The sequence below is a fragment of the Phaethon aethereus genome, assembly GCF_964289735.1.
Source record: "Phaethon aethereus genome assembly, chromosome: 32".
Taxonomy (NCBI): Eukaryota; Metazoa; Chordata; class Aves; order Phaethontiformes; family Phaethontidae; genus Phaethon; species Phaethon aethereus.
Window position 1 is genome coordinate 387,238 of NC_138608.1, and position 20,829 is coordinate 408,066.

General features: G+C 70.3%; 7 protein-coding genes across 7 annotated transcripts in view; 4 read left to right on the forward strand and 3 right to left on the reverse strand.

The window, feature by feature from the left end:
• Positions 1 to 1,743: 1,743 nt before the first annotated feature.
• GCDH (glutaryl-CoA dehydrogenase) lies at positions 1,744 to 4,753 on the forward strand (the record flags this gene model as incomplete). Its single annotated transcript, XM_082012121.1, is given in 11 exon segments — positions 1,744 to 1,812; positions 1,814 to 1,826; positions 1,974 to 2,108; positions 2,435 to 2,497; positions 3,172 to 3,342; positions 3,527 to 3,656; positions 3,731 to 3,950; positions 4,026 to 4,129; positions 4,205 to 4,330; positions 4,413 to 4,573; positions 4,662 to 4,753. Coding segments are annotated over 11 exon segments (1,284 nt in total).
• Positions 4,754 to 5,555: 802 nt separating this feature from the next.
• SYCE2 (synaptonemal complex central element protein 2) lies at positions 5,556 to 7,080 on the reverse strand (the record flags this gene model as incomplete). Its single annotated transcript, XM_082012151.1, has 3 exons — positions 5,556 to 5,750; positions 6,518 to 6,716; positions 6,983 to 7,080. 3 exons carry the CDS (start codon positions 7,078 to 7,080, stop codon positions 5,556 to 5,558), a joined length of 492 nt encoding a protein of 163 aa, XP_081868277.1.
• Positions 7,081 to 7,588: 508 nt separating this feature from the next.
• FARSA (phenylalanyl-tRNA synthetase subunit alpha) lies at positions 7,589 to 10,526 on the reverse strand (the record flags this gene model as incomplete). Its single annotated transcript, XM_082012136.1, has 13 exons — positions 10,356 to 10,526; positions 10,129 to 10,266; positions 9,950 to 10,048; positions 9,683 to 9,801; positions 9,515 to 9,607; positions 9,276 to 9,404; positions 9,095 to 9,210; positions 8,932 to 9,016; positions 8,743 to 8,842; positions 8,498 to 8,666; positions 8,354 to 8,431; positions 7,776 to 7,890; positions 7,589 to 7,694 (listed from the first exon to the last, which is right to left on the reverse strand). The coding sequence occupies exons 1-13, from the start codon at positions 10,509 to 10,511 to the stop codon at positions 7,589 to 7,591; spliced, it is 1,503 nt and encodes a 500-aa protein (XP_081868262.1). The 5' UTR covers positions 10,512 to 10,526.
• Positions 10,527 to 11,634: 1,108 nt separating this feature from the next.
• CALR (calreticulin) lies at positions 11,635 to 14,541 on the forward strand (the record flags this gene model as incomplete). Its single annotated transcript, XM_082012140.1, has 9 exons — positions 11,635 to 11,731; positions 12,691 to 12,792; positions 12,881 to 13,084; positions 13,164 to 13,258; positions 13,336 to 13,545; positions 13,624 to 13,737; positions 13,809 to 13,952; positions 14,030 to 14,122; positions 14,196 to 14,541. 9 exons carry the CDS (start codon positions 11,635 to 11,637, stop codon positions 14,382 to 14,384), a joined length of 1,248 nt encoding a protein of 415 aa, XP_081868266.1. The 3' UTR covers positions 14,385 to 14,541.
• Positions 14,542 to 14,931: 390 nt separating this feature from the next.
• Positions 14,932 to 18,723, forward strand: RAD23A (RAD23 homolog A, nucleotide excision repair protein). Its single transcript, XM_082012173.1, has 9 exons — positions 14,932 to 15,018; positions 15,611 to 15,772; positions 15,856 to 16,034; positions 16,293 to 16,348; positions 16,785 to 16,912; positions 17,005 to 17,080; positions 17,586 to 17,716; positions 17,791 to 17,946; positions 18,332 to 18,723. Exons 1-9 carry the CDS (start codon positions 14,947 to 14,949, stop codon positions 18,443 to 18,445), a joined length of 1,074 nt encoding a protein of 357 aa, XP_081868299.1. The 5' UTR covers positions 14,932 to 14,946; the 3' UTR covers positions 18,446 to 18,723.
• A 145-nt stretch (positions 18,724 to 18,868) lies between these two features.
• GADD45GIP1 (GADD45G interacting protein 1) lies at positions 18,869 to 19,996 on the reverse strand (the record flags this gene model as incomplete). Its single annotated transcript, XM_082012152.1, has 2 exons — positions 18,869 to 19,208; positions 19,677 to 19,996. 2 exons carry the CDS (start codon positions 19,994 to 19,996, stop codon positions 18,869 to 18,871), a joined length of 660 nt encoding a protein of 219 aa, XP_081868278.1.
• Positions 19,995 to 20,829, forward strand: part of TNPO2 (transportin 2) — a gene marked incomplete at both ends in the record, with an annotated part of 3,683 nt that continues 2,848 nt past the window's right edge. The window contains one exon of the mRNA XM_082012157.1: positions 19,995 to 20,014. Within this exon, the coding sequence (XP_081868283.1) occupies positions 19,995 to 20,014 (20 nt within the window). The remainder of the gene's footprint in view (positions 20,015 to 20,829) is intronic.

Genomic DNA, 20,829 nt, shown 5'->3' on the forward strand with positions numbered 1-20,829 from the left:
CCTCCGAGAAGGCGGCGGCGGCGGCGCCCCGCAAGCACGGCCTGGAGGCCGCCCGCAAGGACTTCCCGGCCGAGCCGCCGCTGCAGAGCCTGGCCGAGTGGGACGGGGAGAGCCCGGCCGAGGGGCCGCCCCCCGCGCCCCCCGCCCGCCGCCTCGGCCGCCAGGAGCTGCCGCTCCTGCTGGGGGGCCCCCCCGGCGCCGAGGCCGGCCCCCCGGGGGGCGAGGAGCCCGAGCGGGCGGCGCGGGGCCCCCCCAAGGCGCTCAGCCCTGTGCAGGAGCACGAGCAGGCCCGGCGGGAGGGCGCCCCGGGGGGGCCCCCGGTGCCCATCGTGGTGGTGGGGCCTGGCGCGGCCGACGGGGACGGGGCGCTGGCCCCCCCCCGAGGTGCCGGGCCGCCCCCCGGGCGCTGAGCTGCCCCCTCCCCCGCGCCTGTAAATACGGGGGGACCCCAGGCATGCGGGGCCCACAGCCCCCCCGGCACCTCCCTGCGTGCACGAAGGGTTGATACTGTGACCCCCCCCCCCCCGCCGTTGCGATGTCGCCGGCCCGGCAGCCCCCCACCCCGCGGTGCCGCTCCCCCCCAGTCTCCTGTTTGCCCCTGGTTCTTGCCCCACTGATGTCACAGCAGTGATGTCACAGGTGGGGAGGGAGAGGTGAAGGCACAGCTCTGATGTGTCTTGAAGAAGGGGAACAGTGACATCACAGTGGCAATGGCCATCGGGGAGTAAGAGTGATGTCACAGCCATGGTGTTGGTGGTGGGGAATTGACGATGTCACAATTCCGATGTTGCTGATGGTGTAGGAGTAGTGATGTCACAGTTACGGTGCAACGGGGGCGCCGCGCTCACAGCTCGGATGTAACTGAAGGTGTGGGAATGGCGATGTCACAGCTACGATGTCACGGTCAGAGTGGGAATGGTGATGTCACAGCCGTGGTGACAGCGGGGTGGGGGCAGTTGACTGGTGCCGGGTGGTGTCGTTACCGCCGTGAGGTCACCGAGCGGGGCCGACGCATCCCGGGTATGTGGTGATGTCACACAGCAGCAGCTGACATCAACTGCAAGGGCCAAGCAAGCAGGTGACATCGCCACCCCCCGTGACATCATCACCCCCCCCCCCGTTCTCGCTATGCAAACGGCCCCTCCCCCCCCCCGGGACAGGGGGTGCCAGGGGCCGGGGGGGCCCCGGGGACCAATAAAGCCTGTACAGCACCAACCCCCGACCTGCGCCTCCGTGGGCACCGGCACGGGGGGACGACGCGTCATCGCGCCGCGGCCGCAGCCCTGCGGACCCCGAGGGCCCCCCCCCCCCGCTTCTCCCCAGCTCTGTCCGCGCGGTGGTTTGGGGGTCCCGCAGCCCTGGGCCCCCCCTGGAGCGCGGGCAGGCGCGGGTTAACGTCACGCCCCCCTCGTCACGCCCCCGCCCCACCCCCGTGACGTCACGGCCGAGGGCTCCTCCGGGCCCGCTCGCCGCCGCCGAGCTCGCACGGTGCGGGGGGGGGTGGGGGGGGCTGGGGGGCGTCGGTGGCGGTTGGCGGGGTGGGGATCAGCTGGGAGGCCGCAGGCAGCGGGGGGGGCCCTGGGGAAGTTAGGGGGTGCCAGGAGGGGGCAGTTGGGGGTCTCTAGGGGAGTAGCTGGAGGGTCCCCGGGGAGGTAGTTGGGGGCCTGCGGGGGAGTGGTTGGGGGGTCTCTGGGGGCAGTGCGGGATCCTTGGGTCAGCTGCCACCCCACCCCCCAGACCCCCATGGCGCTGCGACTCGCCGCCCCACTGCTGCGCCTGGCCCGGAGCGGCGTCCGCTGGGGGGGCACGGCCCCCCCCCCCGCAGGGTGAGTGGGGACAGCGGGCCCAGACCCCCCAACTGCCGCCCTCCCCCGACCGGCCCCCTCGCCACTGCGGGGGCACCGCGTGGGTCAGCCGTGGGGCCGGTGCCCGCCCCGGTGCCGACCCCGCCGGTGTGGCCCCCCCAGCCGCAGCCGCCTTCGACTGGCGCGACCCGCTGGGGCTGGAGGGGCTGCTGACCCCCGAGGAGCGGCTGCTGCGCGACGCCCTGCGCAAGTACTGCCAGGAGCGGCTGCTGCCCCGCGTGCTGCAGGCCCACCGCCACGAGGGTACCGGACCCCCGCCCCGTGTCCCCACACACCGCTCCCCCCCCCCCAACCCCACCGCCCCCATTCCTCCCTTGGTGTCTGCGCCCCCCCAGCACCCCCTTAGGTATCCCCGTGGCCCCCCCAGATACTCCCCATTACCCACAGGCACCCCCCAAATAACCCCAGGTCCAGGGATGACCCCCTCCCCCCCCACTGCCCCCCCCCGAGCACCCTCCCTGCAGGGCCCTGGGTGGCCAGGGTGGGGGGAGCCCCCAGCCCCAGCTGGGGGGTCCCCACTGCCCCCACCCCAGCTTGGCCACCCTCACACCTCACTGTGCCCCCCCCAGTCTTTGACCGGGAGATTGTCACAGAGATGGGGGCACTGGGGGTGCTGGGCCCCACCATCAAAGGTGAGTGGGGGGCAATGGGTGTACCAGGACCTCCCAGAAGGTGGCTTTGGGGGGGATGTGGGGTCCCTGGGGGGGAGTTGAGGTCCCCTAGAGACAGCAAGGGAGCTGAGGGCTAGAAGGGGTGGATGTGGGGGGCAGGGGTCCCCTCTGGGGTTACCAGGGTGGTATTGGGGGGGGTCCAGGGTGCCCCCAGGGGCAACGAGAGGGTTTGGCGGGGCTAGGGGGGCAGTGGTCCTCCTTGGGGGTGTCTCTGGGGTGTCAGGGTCCTCTCATGGGGGTAGAGGGCAATGGGGGACAGGGGGAGCGGGGCTGGGATTCCTGGGTTTGGGGGTGCTGGGGGGTCTCTGTGGGGTGACGCTGTCACAGGGTACGGCTGGGGGCCTGGGGGTCTCTGGGGGGTGATGCTGTTCACAGGGTACGGCTGGGGGTCTCCGTGGGGTGACGCTGTCACAGGGTACGGCTGGGGGCCTGGGGGTCTCTGGGGGGTGATGCTGTTCACAGGGTACGGCTGGGGGTCTCCGTGGGGTGACGCTGTCACAGGGTACAGCTGGGGGCCTGGGGGTCTCTGGGGGGTGACGCCGTTCACAGGGTACGGCTGGGGGTCTCTGTGGGGTGACGCTGTCACAGGGTACGGCTGGGGGCCTGGGGGTCTCCATGGGGTGACACTGTCACAGGGTACGGCTGCGCGGGCACCACCTCGGTGGGCTACGGGCTGGTGGCGCGGGAGCTGGAGCGGGTGGACAGCAGCTACCGCTCGGTGCTGAGCGTCCAGTCCTCCCTCGTCATGCACCCCATCATGGCCTACGGGACCCCCGCCCAGCGGGACCGCTTCCTGCCCCCCCTGGGTGAGCTGTGGAGCAGGAAGGGGGGGTCTGCGGGGCAGGAGGGGGGGCCACGGTGTTCCTGGGGTCCCCCTGACACCGACCCCTGTGGGGGGAGCTGCTGATAGAGCCCAGCCCCGGGAGCGACCTGGGCAAGGGGGGGGCCGCGGGGGTCCCGGCGTCCCCCTGACATCGTGTCCCCCCCCAGCACGGGGGGAGATGCTGGGGTGCTTCGGGCTGACGGAGCCCAACCACGGGAGCGACCCGGGGCGCATGGAGACGCGGGCACGCTACAACCCCAGCGCCAAGACCTACACGCTGCGGGGCTCCAAGACCTGGTGAGCCCTGAACCGGGGGGACGGGGACCCCTGACCACCCTGGACCCTGCCCCTGAGCTCCCCACCCTGCCCAGGATCACCAACGCGCCGGCGGCTGACCTGTGCCTGGTGTGGGCGGTGTGCGAGGAGGACGGGCGGGTGCGGGGGTTCCTGCTGGAGCGGGGGACGCCCGGCCTCAGCACCCCCAAAATCGAGGGCAAGTTCTCGCTCCGCGCCTCCGCCACCGGCATGATCGTGATGGACGACGTGGAGGTGCCGGAGGAGAACCTGCTGCCCCATGCTGTTGGCCTGGCGGTAAGTGGGGGCACTGGGAGGGCGCGGGGGGCCCTGCCATGGGACGGGGGCCCCGGTGACGCCCGCTCGCCCCAGGGCCCCTTCGGCTGCCTGACCCAAGCCCGCTACGGCATCGCCTGGGGCGCGCTGGGTGCCGCTGAGGCCTGCCTGGAGACGGCACGGCAGTACGTCCTCGACAGGTAATGCCGGGGCCGGGGGGTGCCCCGCGGGGGGTCCCGCCTGGCCCCCGGCCCCACCGCCCCCCTCCGCCACAGGAGCCAGTTCGGGGGGCCGCTGGCGCGCAACCAGCTGGTGCAGAAGAAGCTGGCGGACATGGTGACGGAGATCGCCCTGGGGCTGCAGGCCTGCCTGCGCCTCGGCCGCCTCAAGGACGAGGGCAGGTGGGTGCCGCGGCGGGGGGCCCGCAGTCGGCGGGGGTCTGGCCATGGTGGCAAGGGGGTGCCAGCGTCCCCGTCCCCGCAGGGCGGCCCCTGAGATGGTGTCGATGCTGAAGCGCAACTCGTGCGGGAAGGCGCTGGCCATTGCCCGGGAGGCGCGGGACATGCTGGGGGGGAACGGGGTCTGCGACGAGTACCACGTCATCCGGCACCTGATGAACCTGGAGGCCGTCAACACCTACGAAGGTACCACCGCGCTGGGCAGGCGCGTGGGGTCCTGCCGGCACCGGCGCCACCAGGCGCCCTCAAGGCCTGGCTGCTCCCTTGCCCGCAGGCACCCACGACATCCACGCGCTGATCCTGGGCCGAGCCATCACCGGCATCCAGGCCTTCGCCCCCAGCAAGCCGCCGGCACCGCGGGGCTAGCGGGGGGAGACGGCGCCCGGCACCGCACTGGCGGCACGTGGCTGCGAGGATCTGCGGCATGACCGGCCTCGCACCGCTGCCGGTGCGCCAGGACGTCGCCCGTGGGGGACGTGTCCGCTCCGCACGGGGAAGGACATGAGGATACAGCGCCAATGACCACACCTGTGTCACCGATGGGACCGGCTGTCACCGACCGGACTCAGTGTCGCAGATGGGACTCGGTGTCACTGACAGCACAAGGTATCGCTGAACAGACCCGCCGTCACTGACGGGACTTGGTGTCACTGACGGGACCTGGCAGCCCGGCTGTGCCACGCTTTGCCATGGAGCCTCTTGACTGGTGAACTGCCCTGGTGCCTTTGCCGTCCTCGTGGCTGCACGCCAATAAAAGGTGGAAAAGCCACCCCGTCCCGGCTTCTGTTCATCGGCACCAGCCTCATCAGCGTTAATTAAGCTGTCAGGACACAGCTCTGCCACGGGGCAGTGGCCCTGCTTCCGCACGTGCTGTGCACGGCAGGGTTTGCCCCGGCAAGTGGCCGGAGGGCAGCGGAGCCCTGGCATTGGATTTGGAGCGGAGGCGGCAGCGGAGCCCTGGTTTTGGCCTTTGGGGTTTTTTGCTCTTTTTATTCATGCTAAACCTGAACACCAACAGCAACGGAAAAGCCCTTTTGGGCCAAAACCTCCCTTTCCTGGCATGGCAGCAGTGGGCAATGCACACCCTACTCATGGGGCTGGCAGGCTGCTGTGGGGCCAGGGGGGCTCCCGCAGGTGTGGGGGGGCCCCTGCGGATTTGGGGCCCCGCTCAGGTCTCGGGCTGCAGGCAGAGGTCTCGGTAGGCCGCCTCCACGGTGCGGCAAACCTGCTGGAGCTCTGCCTCGGCCTGCCCCACCCGCTCCATCACCTCCGCCAGCTCCTGCAGCCGCTCCTGGATCAGCTCGTTGTGGAGGCCGTAGAGGTGGAAGAGCCGCTCCTCCAGCTGCTCCGCCAGGCCCGAGACCTGCCACGCCAGGGCAGAAAAGGGGGGAAACAGCTCTTGCTGGGGTGCAGGGGTGGCCAGAGCTGCTGGCACGGCCGGCGCTCTGCTGCTGTCCCCGGAGCGTGGGAGCAGCTGCTGCCGCCTGGGCTGGCACAGCTCCCGGCCTGGCTTGGCTGCTGCCACTGCCAGCTGCGCCCATGGTAGCCGGAACGCCGGCCGCAGTAGCCACAGAGCGCCAGGTCACTGCAGGCCGCAGCTGCTGAGGCCAGGCCGCCATCTGCACGTGGGCCTGTGGGAGCCCCCGCGCTCGCCCTGCCAGCACGGCCCTCCCGGCGGCAGGGGTGCCAGCAGGAGCAAAGTCCAGCGTGGCGTGCAGCCGAGCGAGGACACCAAGGGCAGCCAGCGGCTGTGCGGGGACGGGGGAGCCGTTGGCATCCCCTCCCATCCCCAAAGCGGGGCTGGAGGCCAGCTGTAGCCACCCCCGAAGGGGCTGGGGGCGCTCCCCCTGCCATGGCAGTGAGCCCGGTGCATACGGCACACCAGGCTCTGCAGCTGGCGCCGGTGCCCTGCGAGAGGCCGCTCGCACCGTGCTCCCTCCCCGCGGCAACTTGTCTCACCGTCCCCCGGCCTGCCGCTAATTCGGGCAGAATAATGTGATTAACCACATCAAGCAGAGACCGCACAGCCGTGCAGCCCCACTCAGCAGCGAGGGGCTGGCGTGGGCTGGGGTCTCCTCGCCTGCTGCTCCTCCTGCGCTGGCAGCCCCCCCACCACTCCCCGGCCCCCACCTTCAGCAGCAGGCTCTCCCTGAAGCCACTCATCACGGTGTGGTCCTCCTTGCGGCTGTCGTTCACCCTGTCGATCAGCTGCTGCGCGCGCTGCTGCAGGCCCCCGACGCTGGCGTCCAGCGACGCGAAGTACCGGGAAGCCTGGCCGTCCAGCGCCGCCTCCGCGCCGGGCCGGGGGGCTGCCGGCAGTGCCTCCGTCCTCGGCCAGAACACAGGACCGGCGCATGGGCGGCAGGCAGCCCACGGGGCCGGGGAGGGGACAGCCCGCCTGGCCCATCGCGTCGATTGGAAAACGCTGGGACACTCCGCTACCGAACGCGGTGGCCCGCGGACAAGGGGCTGCGTGTGTCACCCAGGGCCGCGCTCGCCACAGCGCCTGTGGGGTTGTCGCTCCCCAGATGCTCTTTTTTCCCCCCCCAATTTGTGTCAAGATTGTGAGGCAACGGAGGGTGGAAGAGGCGTTACCTGTCGGGGTCCTCGCCGGGGGGCTCGTCCCTGCCCGGCCCCGTGAAGGGGCTGTCGCCTGCCGCCGGCTCGGGGCCCTGGCACTCCTGCCGCGACATCCCCGCCCTGGGGTGCAGGCGGGGGCCGGGGCAGAGCCAGGCTCGGCGGGGGCCGCGGGGGAAAGACCCGCCGCCGGGGGCCCGAGGGGCAGCTGTGGGAGCGGGGCCGCAGGCCGGAGCGCGGAGCCCGGGGCCGGCGAAGCGGGACCCGGCACCCGCGGCCGCCCCTCACGGCGCTGAGGGGAGCAGGGTGGGCGGGGACAGCGGGCGACGGACACCTGCGCCGGCCACTCGGCGCCCTCCTATGCCGCGGGGCGGCCAATGAAAGGCGGCGCGGGAAAAGGCGGGAAGGGCCGGGCCGGGCGCCGAGGAGACGAGCCGCGATGGCGCCGGCGGGCGGGAGGGCCGGGAGCCCCGGGGCGGAGGGGCGGCGGGGCGGCGGGGCAGGCGGGCGACCCTCCTGCCAGAGCCCTGCGGGGCCCCCCTGGAACACCCCCCCCCCCGCAGCACAGACGCAGGCCGGCGGTGGGCACAGGGGCTTTATTGAGGCGCTCCCCAGGGCACGGGCCTAGGCGTCCAGGCGGCAGAGCGGGCTGTCGTAGACCATCTGCAGGTTGACCCGGTGCCCCACCAGCTCCCGGATGTTGTTGATGCCGTACTTGATCATAGTGGGGCTGGCGCAGGAGAGGGGGGTCAGCAGGGGAGGGGATGGCCCCCTCCCCTGCCAGGGCCGCTGGCCGGCCCCCCCCACTCACCGCTCCAGCGAGAGCCCCCAGGCGATGACGGAGACATTCTCGGGCAGCCCCATGGGCAGCAGCATCTCGGGGCGGAAGACCCCCGAGTTCCCCACCTCCACCCACTTCTTCAGCCCTGGGGGGTGAGGCGGGGGCCCCCGCCCCACAGGGGTGAGACAGGGCCCTCCTCATGGGGCACCCCAGAGGCCCCCCTACCTCAGAGAGAGTGAGACCAGGCCACCCTCCACAGGGGTGTGGGTGCCCTATAGGGGCACCCCAAAGGCTCCCGCCCACAGGGGAGGGACTGAGGCCAGGCTGACCCCCACCCCGCAGGGCCATTCTAGAATCCCCTACTCTAGAGGGGTACCCCAAAACCCCCCAGCCCATAGGGGAGAGAGCGAGGCTAAGCTGGCTGCCACCCCAAAAAGTCACCCAAGTCCCCCCCACTCTGTGGGAGCACATGCAGACCATGGGGTCCTACCTATTCTGTGGATGCATATGCAGACCCCCCCCCTGCCCCACGGAGGGGCCCACACGGACCCCCAGGTCCCTCCCTGCTCCATAGAGGGACCCATGCAGACCTCCGGGGTCCCCCTCACCCTGATGGTAGCTGAACACCTCCATGCTGGGCTCCGTGTAGGGATTATAGGCCGGCTTGAAGCGCAGTTGCGTGATGCCTGGGGACAGAAGAGGGTGAGCGGGGCCCTAGGGAGCCTCCAGCCCCCCCAGGGTGTCCCCCATACCCAGCTTGGTGAAGAACTGCCGGAGGATGCCCATGAGGTGGCCAAGGGTGAGGCCGCGGTCGGCCACAACCCCCTCCACCTGGTGGAACTCCGCTAGGTGCGTGGCGTCCAGGCTCTCGTTGCGGAAGACCCGGTCGATGGAGAAGTACTTCACCGGAGAGAACTTCTCCTGGGAGGTGGCAAAGGAGGGCTGGGGTCAGGTGGGGCCCCCCAAAACCCCCTCGGGACCCCCAAACCCAGCCCACCTGGCGGGCCAGCTGGTAGAGCATGCGAGCGCTGGCAGATGTGGTGTGGGTGCGCAGAAGGTTCCTCCGCGCCTCCTCCAGCCGCCACTCGTACTTGTACCTGGGGGGGTGGCTCAGCGGCGGGGGCATGGCCTGGGGGTGGGGGACACAGCCCCCCAACCCACCCACACCCTGAGGTCTTGCCCTCACCCCTGCGAGCCGTAGCCTCCCTGCGAGTGGACTTTCTTCACCTTGGCCGTGTAGCCGGCAGGAAGCTTGGGGGCTTCAGCGGGGTCTGGGGGGGCACAGACATGGAATGGGGGGCGTCAGTGGGGTTTAGGGGGCCCCCATATCCCCCACCCCCAGCACCCACCCTGCAGGAAGAAGGTGTCATGCTGGTCACGGGCTGGGTGCTGCTGGGGCTGAAAGAGGGCATCGAAGTTCCAGAAAGAGCTCTCCACAAAGTTGTCGGTGGGCATCTCCGTGAACCTGGGGGTGGTGGCGTCAGGGGGCGGCCGCGTGCCTGACAGGGACCCCCTGTGCCCCCCACTCACCCCATCTCCAGGAAGATCTGGCGGAGCTGGGAGCGCACCTTCAGCAGGGGGTGGAGGTGGCCGCAGGCGGGCGGCAGCCCCAGCGCCGAGAAGTTGTAGGGCTTGAAGGGGCGCTGCCGCCAGGAGCCCCTGCAGATGGGGTCAGGGGGTCATGGCGGGGTCATGGCGGGGTCATGGCAGGGTCAGGGGGTTGTGGCAGGGTCAGCGGGTCACAGTGGGGCCGGCCCCGCCAGACTCACGTGGCGATCATCTCCGGCGTCAGCTCCGTCTCCTGCCGCGCCACTGCGGTGCTGAAGGCGCTGCCCTTGCGGATCCAGTAGGACTTGAGGGTGCTGGGGTGGGCAGAGGGGGGTCAGAGGGGGCGCCCCCCAACCTGCCCCTGCCCCCGAGCCCCCCACCGCGCTCACACTTCCAGCAGCAGCTTCCTCCTCTTGAGCTCGGCGCGGTCGCGCTCGGGCAGGCGCTCGGCCTCCCCCTGCTGCACCCGCCGCAGGCTCTCCTGCACCCCATCCTGCACCGCTGCCACCTGCGGGGCACGGGGCGAAGGGGACAAGATGGGGGACAGACCCCCAGGGGACCAGGGACAGCCCCAGCCCCGACAGGGACCCCCGCCCCGCCTCCACCCGGACACCGCCGGCTCCCGGGAACCCCCGCCCGTGCCCCTGGACACTCACGGCACGGAGGACGCGGGGCCCGCCGGGTGCCCCCTTCTCCAGGCGCAGCCACTTGTTGGCCATGGCCTTGCTGAAGCCCACCGAGCCGCCGGGCAGCTTCTGCGGGGACGGGGCAGCCGTCAGGGGCCCGGGGCCCGCCGCAGCCCCCCCCGGTGCCCCGCCGGTGCCTCCGCGCTCACCATGGCGTCGCTCTGCGGCAGCCCCTCCGGCGGGAGGCTCCGGAAGAGCCGCACCTCGGGGCTGCCGTCCCGCAGCACCTCCGCGCCCTCGGAGCTCAGCTCCCACCGCGTGGCCGCCCGCGCCTCCGCCTCGATCACCTGCGGGGGCAGCACCGTGGTCAGCGCCGGCCCCGGTCCCGCGGGGCTGACCCTACGCGCGCCCCCGCGCCCCGGCCCGGCGCCCCCACCTCCCCCAGCGCCTGGAGGCTCTTGACGGCGCCCACGAGTGTCTGGTGGTCGAGGCCGAGCGCGGCGGCCGTCTCCAGGCTGCAGAGGCCGCCGCCGGGCCCCGCCGCCTCCCGCTCCAGCCGCTGCAGCAGCAGCTCGGCCACGCTGGGCGACATCGCGGCGGCCGGAAGCGCTCCGCGCGCCCGCCGGAAGCGGGGCGCGGGGCGGGGCGCGGCGGCCGCCATCTTCGGTGTGGCGGGGCGCCATCTAGAGTGTGGCGTGACCCCGCGGGTGACGGGGAGGGGGGACCGGGGGAAGACCGTGGGAAGGCTGTGACGCCGTGAGGCTGCAGAGTGACGTCATAAGGCGCAAGGCGAGTTTAGCACGTACCCGCGCTGTGCACCCGAGGGTTGCAGTGCAGTGACCGGCTGGTTCCCCACCAGCGCCCCGTGCCAGGGAGCGCTGGCGGTCACAGCGATGCCCCTGTGTCATCCCCCAGACCCGTCGCTGTGGCAGCAACGACCCCAGGCCCGGTTTGCCAGCCTGTCACTGTGGTGACGCCAACAGCAGGCACCCCACCGGTACGGCGACAGCCCCTGGGGCCAGATCCGGGGGCTGCCAGCGCCTCGTTAGTGCAGCCCCCTGGCCCGCACCTTCCTGGTTTTCACACGTACTATGACATCATTGGACCATATGACATCATAATTGCATCACAGCTCCATATTAGGTCATCTTGAGACATCAGGATCATATTAGGTCATCTGTGAAACAAGAGAGAGACCCGCTGTCCCATATGTCGTACAGTCTCCTGTCCCGTCCGTATGTCCCCCTCCCGCGTATTCCCCTGCCATGTCGGGGTCCCAATCCTCCCCCCGGTGCCGTTATGGGATTGCGAGCACCGCCCCCCACGTGGTCCGCAAGGAGCCCTGGCCCTTTAAGAGCGCTCGTCCCCACGTGACTTTGGTGACGCACCCCGAGGAGGGAGGACTGGAGCGCGCGGGAGGGGGGGGCGTCTCCCTCCGAACGCGTGGTTGCTCCTCATTGGCCGTCGAGCTCAGCCAATGAGATGCGGCCATCTGGGACGCCAACGTTCGGGGGAGCCGTCGCCGCCGGCCAGCGGGCGGTCGGCCAATGGGAGCGGGCCCTGTGCGGGAGCGGGCCAATGGGCCGGGGCCGGGGGCGGGCCGAGGGGCGGTGGGCGTATAAAAGCGGGCGCCGCCACCGCCCCCCTCCGCAGTGCCGGGCGCCGCCGGGCCGGGTGGGAGGGAGCGATCGGTCGCGCCGCGTGTGACCGCCGCCATGAGCCGCCTCAGCCTCCCTGTCATGCTCGGCGCCCTCCTGGCGCTGGCGGCGGCCGGGCCCACACAGTTCTTCCGGGAGGAGTTCGGGGACGGAGGTGAGGGGGGGGGGTCCCCTGGGGGCGCAGAGGGCTGAGGTGAGGGCGGGGCCTGTGGGCATCCGCGAGGCCCCTGAGGTGAAGGGGACCCGGGGCGGGGGCCCGTCCCTTGACCTATAGAGACTGATGGGGGGTCTTCTCAGATGAGGGAGGCGGCTGTGGGGACCCAGGTTGTTCCCTCAGGTGAGGGAGGGTACGGGGGAGCCTGGAGGCCTCCCCGGAGCTGGAAATCAGGGACTGTGGTGGGGGGTGTCCTGGTTATGGGAGTAGATGGAGGGATGTACGTACGTGAGGGCCACTGGAGGGAGGAAGGGCCTGGGCTGAAGAGGGTGAGGGCCATGGGAGGGATGGGGGGGGGGCGAGGTCTCTGTCAGTTTTAGGTAGAGTTGGGGGAGATAATGGGGGCTGAGAGATCTAGGAGAGGGGTAGGGATCGGAAGAAGGATGGAGTGGGCTCCTTGGATGGGTGGTCCTGGGGAGAACTTTGCATAAGTCTGCTTTGGGCTGGGAACAGGGCCTTGGGAGGATACAGGGGGCTGAGAGGTCCCCCCCTAGCTTGGGGGGCTGGAGAGGTAGCAGGGGCCCCTCAAGGGATAGGGGCTCCTCACTGCAGGATGACATTTTGGGGCTAGGGTGTTCCCCATGTTGGGGGAGGCCAAACAGCAGCTGGCTCGTGCTGGGGGTTTGTTATTCCTCGGGACCCCCCAAATCCTACAGAAGTCTCACAGCAAGAGACACACTAAGACCTGAGCTCCCTCTGGGGCTCACAGCACTGGGGGGGAAGGAGCAATGCAGGGGGGGCCCCAGCTGTGGGTGCAAGTGGGCAGCTCTCCTCGATGGACTCCCGAGGAGCATGACAGGCCATGGGAGCTGCCCCACTTCCGACTTTGCACGGGGGGCAGAACAGACTCCCCAGATGTAGGGAGGGGGCTTGGGGTCCTGAGTGCTCCCCTCCTGCAGATGCCTGGACCCGACGGTGGGTGGAATCGAAGCACAAGCCTGACTACGGCCGGTTTGTCCTCACGGCTGGGAAGTTTTACGGTGACGCTGAGAAGGACAAAGGTGAGGGAAGCCCTGGGGCTGTGCTGCGCCGGGTGGGGTCCCCTGGGGGTGGGGGTCCCACTCGCCTCAATGTGCCCACATCCTACAGGGATCCAAACGAGCCAGGATGCCCGGTTCTATGCCATCTCCTCCCGCTTTGAGCCCTTCAGCAACCGGGACAAGACGCTGGTAGTGCAGTTCACAGTGAAGCATGAGCAGAACATTGACTGCGGCGGGGGCTATGTCAAGCTTTTCCCAGCCAGCCTGAGCCAGGAGGATATGCACGGCGACTCAGAGTACAACATCATGTTTGGTGGGTCCCTGGGCCCCCACCATGGGCCCCTGTTGCACTGTGCGGGTGGGCTCACCCTCACCCTCACCGTCTCCCCCAGGCCCTGACATCTGCGGCCCCGGCACCAAGAAGGTCCATGTCATCTTCAACTACAAAGGGAAGAATGTCCTCATCAACAAGGACATCCGCTGCAAGGTGGGTGGGTGGGGGTGTGGGGCCTGGCCCTGCCCCATGGAAGGTCTCTAGCCCCACGGAGCTGCCCCTCCCTGCAGGATGACGAGTTCACCCACCTCTACACACTGGTGGTGCGGCCTGACAACACGTACGAGGTGAAGATCGACAACGGGCGCGTGGAGTCGGGCAGCCTGGAGGAAGACTGGGACTTCCTGCCCCCCAGGAAGATCAAGGACCCCGAGGCCCGGAAACCTGATGACTGGGATGAACGGGCCAAGATCGATGATCCTGAGGACACCAAGCCTGAGGTGGGGGAGGCTCTGGGGGGTGTGTGGGGGGCTCCATGGGGGACTGTGGCAGTGCCCTGACCCTGCCCGGCCCCCCAGGACTGGGACAAGCCAGAGCACATCCCTGACCCTGACGCCAAGAAGCCAGAGGACTGGGATGAGGAGATGGATGGGGAATGGGAGCCCCCTGTCATCCAGAACCCTGAGTACAAGGTGAGGCTGGGGGTCCGTGGGGGGTGCCAGGGGCTGGGCTGTGCCTGCCCTGACCCCCGTGCCCCCCCTAGGGCGAGTGGAGGCCCCGGCAGATCGACAACCCTGACTACAAAGGGAAGTGGGTGCACCCAGAGATTGACAACCCCGAGTACAGCCCTGACCCCCACCTCTACGCCTACGACAGCTTTGGTGTCATCGGCCTTGACCTCTGGCAGGTGCGTGTGCCTGCGTGTCCCCATGCCAGGGCCTGCATATGTATCCCTGGTGCCCCCCTGACCCCCGTGTCCCGCAGGTGAAGTCTGGCACCATCTTTGATAACTTCCTCATCACGGACGACGAGAAGCTGGCGGAGGAGATGGGGAACGAGACCTGGGGGGCCACCAAGGTAGGGAAGGGGATGGGGCTGCTCCCTCGGGGCCCCCCGGGGATGCCCTAGTGACCCGTGCTGTGTCCCGCAGGAGGCGGAGAAGAAGATGAAGGAGCAGCAGGATGAGGAGCAGCGGAAGAAGCAGGAGGAGGAGGAGAAGCAGCAGAAGGAGGAGGAGGGGGATGAGGAGGGGGACGGGGACGAGGATGAGGACGAGGACGAGGAGGAGCCTGAGGCCGAGCCCGAGGAGGTGGAGGCGGCCCCGCGGGACGAGCTGTGAGGGGCGGCGGGCCCGGCCGGCCGTGGGGCGGGGCCGTAATGTCTCTGTGAGACCTGGACTCTTTTCTATGGGCGCCGCCCCTGCCCGGCTGCGTGCCCGGGGCGCGGGGGGCCGGGCCACGCCCCCCCCGCGGGGCGAGGACTCAGGAACGGCGCCGGGCCCGGTACCGCGGGGGCGGGAGGGGGGAGGCAGGGGGGGGAGGGGAAGTCTCCCTTCTCGGTACCGGCGGGGGTGGGGCTCCGCGAGCGCACGTGACTGTACGGGTGTCGCGATTCGGTTTCTATTAAATTAACGCTCGTCCCGGCCGTCGCCTCGTGTTCCTCCGTCCGCGCCATCTTGCCGTCGCCGCCATTTTGAGTCGCCGCGGGCCTCACGTGACGGGCGCTGCGCGCTTATCCCCCCTCACGTGACAGGGGCGCCGCCGCCGGGAGGGCGGGGCGGGCACGCACCATGACGCGCTTCCGGCCGCGCGTCACGTGGCGGAAGCGGCGGGGCGCCTAAGATGGCGGCGGCGTGAGTTGCATGTTGTGGGGCCGCCGGGAGGAGCCGCCGCCGCCGCGCCATGGCGGTGACCGTGACGCTGAAGACGCTGCAGCAGCAGACCTTCAAGATCCGCATGGAGCCGCACGAGACGGTGAGCGCGGCCCGGGCGGGCGCGGCCGGCAGCGGCCCGCGGGGCGGGCGGGCGGGGCTGGGCCTCACCCCCCGCCGGCCTGGGGTGGCCGCGCTCCTGCCCGCGGCGGGGCCGGGGGGCGGTCCAGCTCTCCCCGGAGTGGGGCAGCCCGGGGCTTTTGAGCCCGCGCGGTGCCCTTTCGGGTCGCTGCCCCGCCCCCCCTCGCTCAGGATGGAGCCGTGTGCGGAGCACGGGGCGGGGGGGGCTCTGTGTCCCCTCCCGCCTCCCTTTTTGGGGGGAGTGACGGGTGTTGTGCTAGCTGCACTGTCAGCTGCGGGGGGCAGCGGTTCCTGTCACTGTGCAGCCTGGGGCTCCCCAGCGCCCCCCCGGGGGTGGCTCGCGTGTCTGGGGACTCTGCATGCCAGGGAGGCTCAGGGAGGAATTATTTGGGTGGGGCTGAATATGGGGGTGACTAAACCGCTCTGAGAGCGCCTCCCCCCAGCTCTGTCGCTCTGCCGGCCCCAGGCTGGATGATGATCTGCCTATCTCTGGGACCCCGTGTTTTTGGGGTAACCCTGTTTTGGGGCTGCCTCTGACCTCCCACCACCGCCAGGTGCGGGCGTTGAAGGAGAAGATCGAGGCAGAGAAGGGCAGTGACGCTTTCCCCGTGGCTGGGCAGAAGCTAATCTATGCCGGGAAGATCCTGAGCGATGATGTCCCCATCCGCGAGTACCGCATCGATGAGAAGAACTTTGTGGTTGTCATGGTGACCAAGGTGGGACCCCCCCCCCCCCCAGATCCACCCCCCAAATGGGACCCCCCCAGCCTTCTCTGCCCACTCACAACCCCCTCCTGCAGGCCAAGTCAGCACTGGGCACCGCAGCCCCCGAGGCCGGAGCTGGTGGCACCTCGGAGCCTCCTGCGGCACCAGGGCCCCCCCCAGCTGCTGATGCCGTCCCCCCACCACCAGCTGCCCCCAGTGAGGAGACGCCGTCCCATGACCTCCCTCCGCTCGCCCTCTCAGAGCCTGCGGCAGGGTAAGGGGGGACAGAACCCCAAGGAAGGGGAATCGGGTTGGGGCGTCTAATTGTCGGACCTAGTGGCAGTAGTATGCAGGGAATGGGAGAGACAGGAGCAAAGCATTTGTGGGGGTTACTAAGGATTGGAGGTCAGCACAGAGAAGATTTTGGGGGAGGGGGGCTGGGGGGCCATAAGGGAGTTTTGTTGGGGGGCAGGCTGCACCCCAGAGCTCCCAGAGAGACCCCGGCTGCCACATCTCTCTCTTGAATCCGCAGCTCTGTTCCCCCCCCAGGTAGTGCGGGGCGCTCGGCTGACGCCGCCTCCACCCTCGGTGGGTGCCAGGGGGTGTGGGATAGGGTGGTGGGGGGTCCCCTGTGTGAGGGGAAGGGGGAGTGGCACAAGGGGGAGGGACATGGAGGGGTCCCTGGAGTCCCCGGGGTGGGGGTGGGGGGGCAGTTTCCCAGCATGTGGTGGTCCCTGATGCGGGGGGGGCTCTGGAATGGGGGTGGGGAGGGAGGGTATGCCTTAGTGGAGATGGAGGAGACGGGGAGGTGTTGTGGAAGATGTTTTGGGGGTCCCACGGTGAAAGAATGGGGCAGGTGAGAAAATGGGGTAGATAAATGGGGTCTTTGAAGTTCGGGCTACTTGTTATGGAGCAATGAAGGTAAACACGAGGAGCACGGAGGTGGTGGTCTTGGGGAGCAGGGGTCTTGGGTCTGGGAGGGCCGTAGGGGCTCAAAGGGCCAGCGCTGACATGGGACCGGCAGTGACGGGCTCGGAGTACGAGACGATGCTGACGGAGATCATGTCGATGGGGTACGAACGGGAGCGGGTGGTGGCCGCGCTGCGTGCCAGCTACAACAACCCCCACCGCGCCGTCGAGTACCTCCTGACGGTGAGATGCGGGCTGGGGGGATGCAGGGGGGTCCCAGGATGGGGCGGGGGGGGGGGGGTGGCTCGGGCCCCCCTGACCCCCGCTGTCCCCAGGGCATTCCTGGCAGCCCTGAGCCGGAGCGCCCGCCGGTGCAGGAGAGCCGCCCCCCGGAGCAGCCGGCGCCCGAAGGTTGGTGGGGCGGGGCTTCTGCGGGACTTGCCCACTGGGCGGGGCTATGGCGGGCTGCACCCCAGTGAGCTGGGTCTTGGCTGGTGCTGAGGGGCTTTGCCCCCTCGGGGTGGGGCCCGGGGCTCCTCCTCCAGGGGGTGGGCTCGGTCAGGGGTGTGGCCTGGGTGCTCCTCCCCTTGGGGGTGTGGTCCAGTGCTAAGAACCACCCTCAGCAAAGCACTACCTGCTTCCTTAGCTGGGGGTGTGGCCCTACGGGGGTCCCTCACTGGGCGGGGGCGTGGCCTGTGCAGCCCCTGCCCCTTTTGTGGGTGTGGCCTGGCTGGCTGGAGGGTGGTCAGTGGGTGTGTGCGGCTGTGCTTGGCTCCACCCCCGGGGGCAGTACGTGCCCTTCCCAGAGTGGAGCTTGAGGCCTTTCCTCCTGGGAGGGTAGGGGTGTGTCCCAGTCAGACCCCTCCCACGGGTGTGGCTTGGCCGGGCCCCACCCACTGACCCTGCCCACCCACAGGGGAGAACCCGCTGGAGTTCCTGCGGGAGCAGCCTCAGTTCCAGAACATGCGGCAGGTGATCCAGCAGAACCCAGCCCTGCTGCCCGCCCTGCTCCAGCAGCTGGGCCAGGAGAACCCCCAGCTCCTCCAGGTACCCGCCCCCCTGGCCCCCCCAGGAATCCCCCCAAAGCCCTCTGACTCACCCCCCTCCCCTTACTCCCCCAGCAAATCAGCCAGCACCAGGAACAGTTCATCCAGATGCTGAACGAGCCGCTGGGGGAGCTGGGTGACCTCGAGGGGGAGATGGGCGCCATCGGGGATGAGTCCCCCCAGATGAACTACATCCAGGTGACGCCTCAGGAAAAAGAAGCCATAGAAAGGGTAAGGGCAAGGGGGCAACGCGGGGACACCAGCTCTCAGCCATCGGCTGGGGTTAGGGAGAGCTGCTCGCTGTTAGTAGAGACCAGAGTTAATGCTGGTGGGAGACATCATATCCTTATGGCTGCTAGGAACGGCAGCGGCTGGGCTGTGGCTGCTGGGCTCCAGAGTGAACAGCAGCAGAAAGCAGCTGTGAAAGACAACAGCTGCCCTTCAATTACCGTTAGGGATCAGAATTAGCACTTCCGATTGGTAATATGTACAGAGCTAGCACTGGGGAGCACGCAGTGCGAGCTGCACAGCGAGTCTGGAGTTAACGGTGGCAGTGGGAGGCTGAGCCTGCACCAGGGTGGCAGTACAGCCCAGAGTAAACGCTTCCCTCCTGCAGTTGAAGGCGCTGGGCTTCCCCGAGAGCCTGGTGATCCAGGCCTACTTCGCCTGCGAGAAGAATGAGAACCTGGCGGCCAACTTCCTGCTCAGCCAGAACTTCGATGACGACTGAGGGGCTGGGGCAGGCACCCCCCACCTCTGGGGGGGCACGGGGCCCATGCCGCCTCATGGGCGGGTCCCAATGCAGGGGGGAGGGGACACAGCTCTGCATGCCCTCCCCCCCCGGGGCTGCAGGTGAGGCTCTGACTTTCGGGGAGGGGCAGGACTGGGACCCCCATTGGGCCCCAGCCCTGCCACACCCCGAGGCAGCAGCAGCAATGGGTGGAGCCCCCTCCACGCCGCCACGCTGGGGGGGTGCTCAGCAAAGCGCTTTCTCCTGTCCCTCCCCCCCACCCCCCCCCTTCCGCTCTTTGGCCCTGGGGGGGGTGGAGGGGATGGCACTGCAGGAAGAACCACAACTCGGGGGGGGAAAAGAGATTAAACGCAGATTTTAAACCCATTTTGGGGTCCCGTGGGTGCAGTTCGATTGGGGGGCTCAGGAGTCAGCCTCTGTGCTTGCTGGGGGGGGCCGGGAGGCAGCAGCTGCCTCGGCGGCGGCCATGGCACTGCGGACAGCCTCTTCCCGCTCCTGCCGCCGCCGGCGCTTCTCCTCCCGCCGCTCCCGCCGCTCCAGGTCCTGCAGCAGTGCCTGGGCCTGGGGGCTGCCGCGGGGGGGGGTCCCGGGGCGGGGGGGCCCCGCCAGCCCCGCCTCAGCCAGCAGCCGCTGCCGCCGTGCCGCCTCCTGCCGCGCCCGCTCCCGCGCCTGTGCTCGCTCCTGCCGCCAGGCGCTCACCCGCGCCGGCATCTCTGCGAGGCTGCGGGCCACCAGCTGCTGCCTGGGGGAGCAGAGCAGGGACCCCTGGGCTGGGGACGGCCCCAGGCGCAGCCCCCGTCCCTGCGCTCTCCTGTGCCCGGCCCTCCCAGTGCCAGCTGTCCCCAGGCCTGGGCCCATTTCTCCCAGTTTGCACCAGTTCTCCCTGCCCTGTGCCACCCCAGCCCTGATCCCGGTTTCCCAGCACCACCAGTGTACTCCCAGTGCTCCCAGTTCTCTGCCATACACACACACCCACACCCCCCCCCCCCCCGATTTCATCCCAGTTGTCCCAGTGCCACCAATGTACCCCCCGGCCTCAGCACAGTTAGGCCAGTGCCACCAGTGTGCCCCCAATTCTCTGCCGCACCGCCCCCCCATCCTAGTTCGCCCAGTGCCCCCCCCCCACCTGATTCCAGTTCCCCCCTTTTCACCAGTATCCCCGGTTGCCCCCAGCCCCGGTTCCCCCGGCGCCCCCCCGGGCCCGCCCCACCTCTCCTCGCGCCGCCGCGCCTCCTCCCGCTCCCGCCGGTCCAGCGCCGCCTCCACCTCCCGCAGCGGCGGGTCCCACTCGCGCTCCTCCGCCTCCGCCGCCCGCAGCCGCTCGGGGTCCGGCCAGAGCCGCCATGCCGGCACGGCCGCCGCCTCCCCGAGCCGCCCGAAGCGCCGCGCCGCCGCCCGCAGGTCCGCGGGGTCCGCCGGGGCCGGGCCCGTGCGGCGCCGTAGCGGGGCCGCCCGGTAGGGCCGTGCCGGGGCCGCGATCGCCAGCGAGACCCGCGCCCGGCCCAGCGCGCGCCCCAAGGGCGCCGCCATGTTGCGCGAGCGGCGGAAGTGACGCGCGGAGAGCGAGGCGGAAGCGGCTGAAGGCGCGGGCGGAAGCCGGGCGGGAGGTGACGGGCGGGGGGGCGCTGAGCGGGGAGGAGCCGGGGGCGGGGGGCGGCAGCCCGAGGTGGGGGGCCCCCAGCGGGGATGGGGGGCCCCGGTACTGGGAATGGCCCATAGCGAGGGGCGCTGTCTCATGGGGGGGCCCGGAGGGGGTGGGGACTCCTTCGGTGTTCGGGGGGCCCCGGCAGGTCTCCGGCTTGGGGCGGGGGGCGGCGGCCGCCCCGAAACGCGGCTGGAAGCGGGGCGGGGGGCCGCTCCCCGCCGCCATGTTCCGAAACCGCCGCCCCTCCCCCGGGGCAGGGGGTGTGGGGGGGTTGGGCTCGGCGCGTGTTCCCCTCCCCCCTTCCCCCCGCCCCCCCCCTCAGTCGCAGCCAAGCCCCGGCGCGCGCTGCCAAGGGCTCGGCGGCGTTAACCCCTCCCTGCCCGCGGCCGGCCCCCCCCCCCAGCCCCCCGGCCCCCCGCGCCATAGAGCGGCTCCCGGACGCCTGGGTCCCCTGCGGGGGGCGCGGGGGGTGCCGGGTGACGGGAAGAGGGGGTGGGGGGCGCCCGGATACCTGGGACCGCTCCCCCGTGGGCCCCACGGGGGGGCCGGGGCCCCCGGACGCCTGGGTCTGCCCCCCCCGCTCTGGCTGGAGCTGCCGGGGGCTGGGGGGGGGGAGCCCTAATGGCTTCCAGGCCTCGGCAGCCGGTGAAAACCCGCTGCTAACTAGAGCCAAAATCCCCCAAAATCGCCCCAGAATGTTCCCCGGGCCTCGCCAGGG

What these genes read in the sequence shown, in the direction of transcription:
- RAD23A (XM_082012173.1), top strand. Translation starts at nt 14,947, where the DNA reads ATGGCGGTGACCGTGACGCTGAAGACGCTGCAGCAGCAGACCTTCAAG. An exon ending in GCATGGAGCCGCACGAGACG is followed by an intron (nt 15,019 to 15,610) that starts GTGAGCGCGGCC and finishes CACCACCGCCAG; the next exon opens with GTGCGGGCGTTGAAGGAGAA. An exon ending in CCGTCGAGTACCTCCTGACG is followed by an intron (nt 16,913 to 17,004) that starts GTGAGATGCGGG and finishes CGCTGTCCCCAG; the next exon opens with GGCATTCCTGGCAGCCCTGA.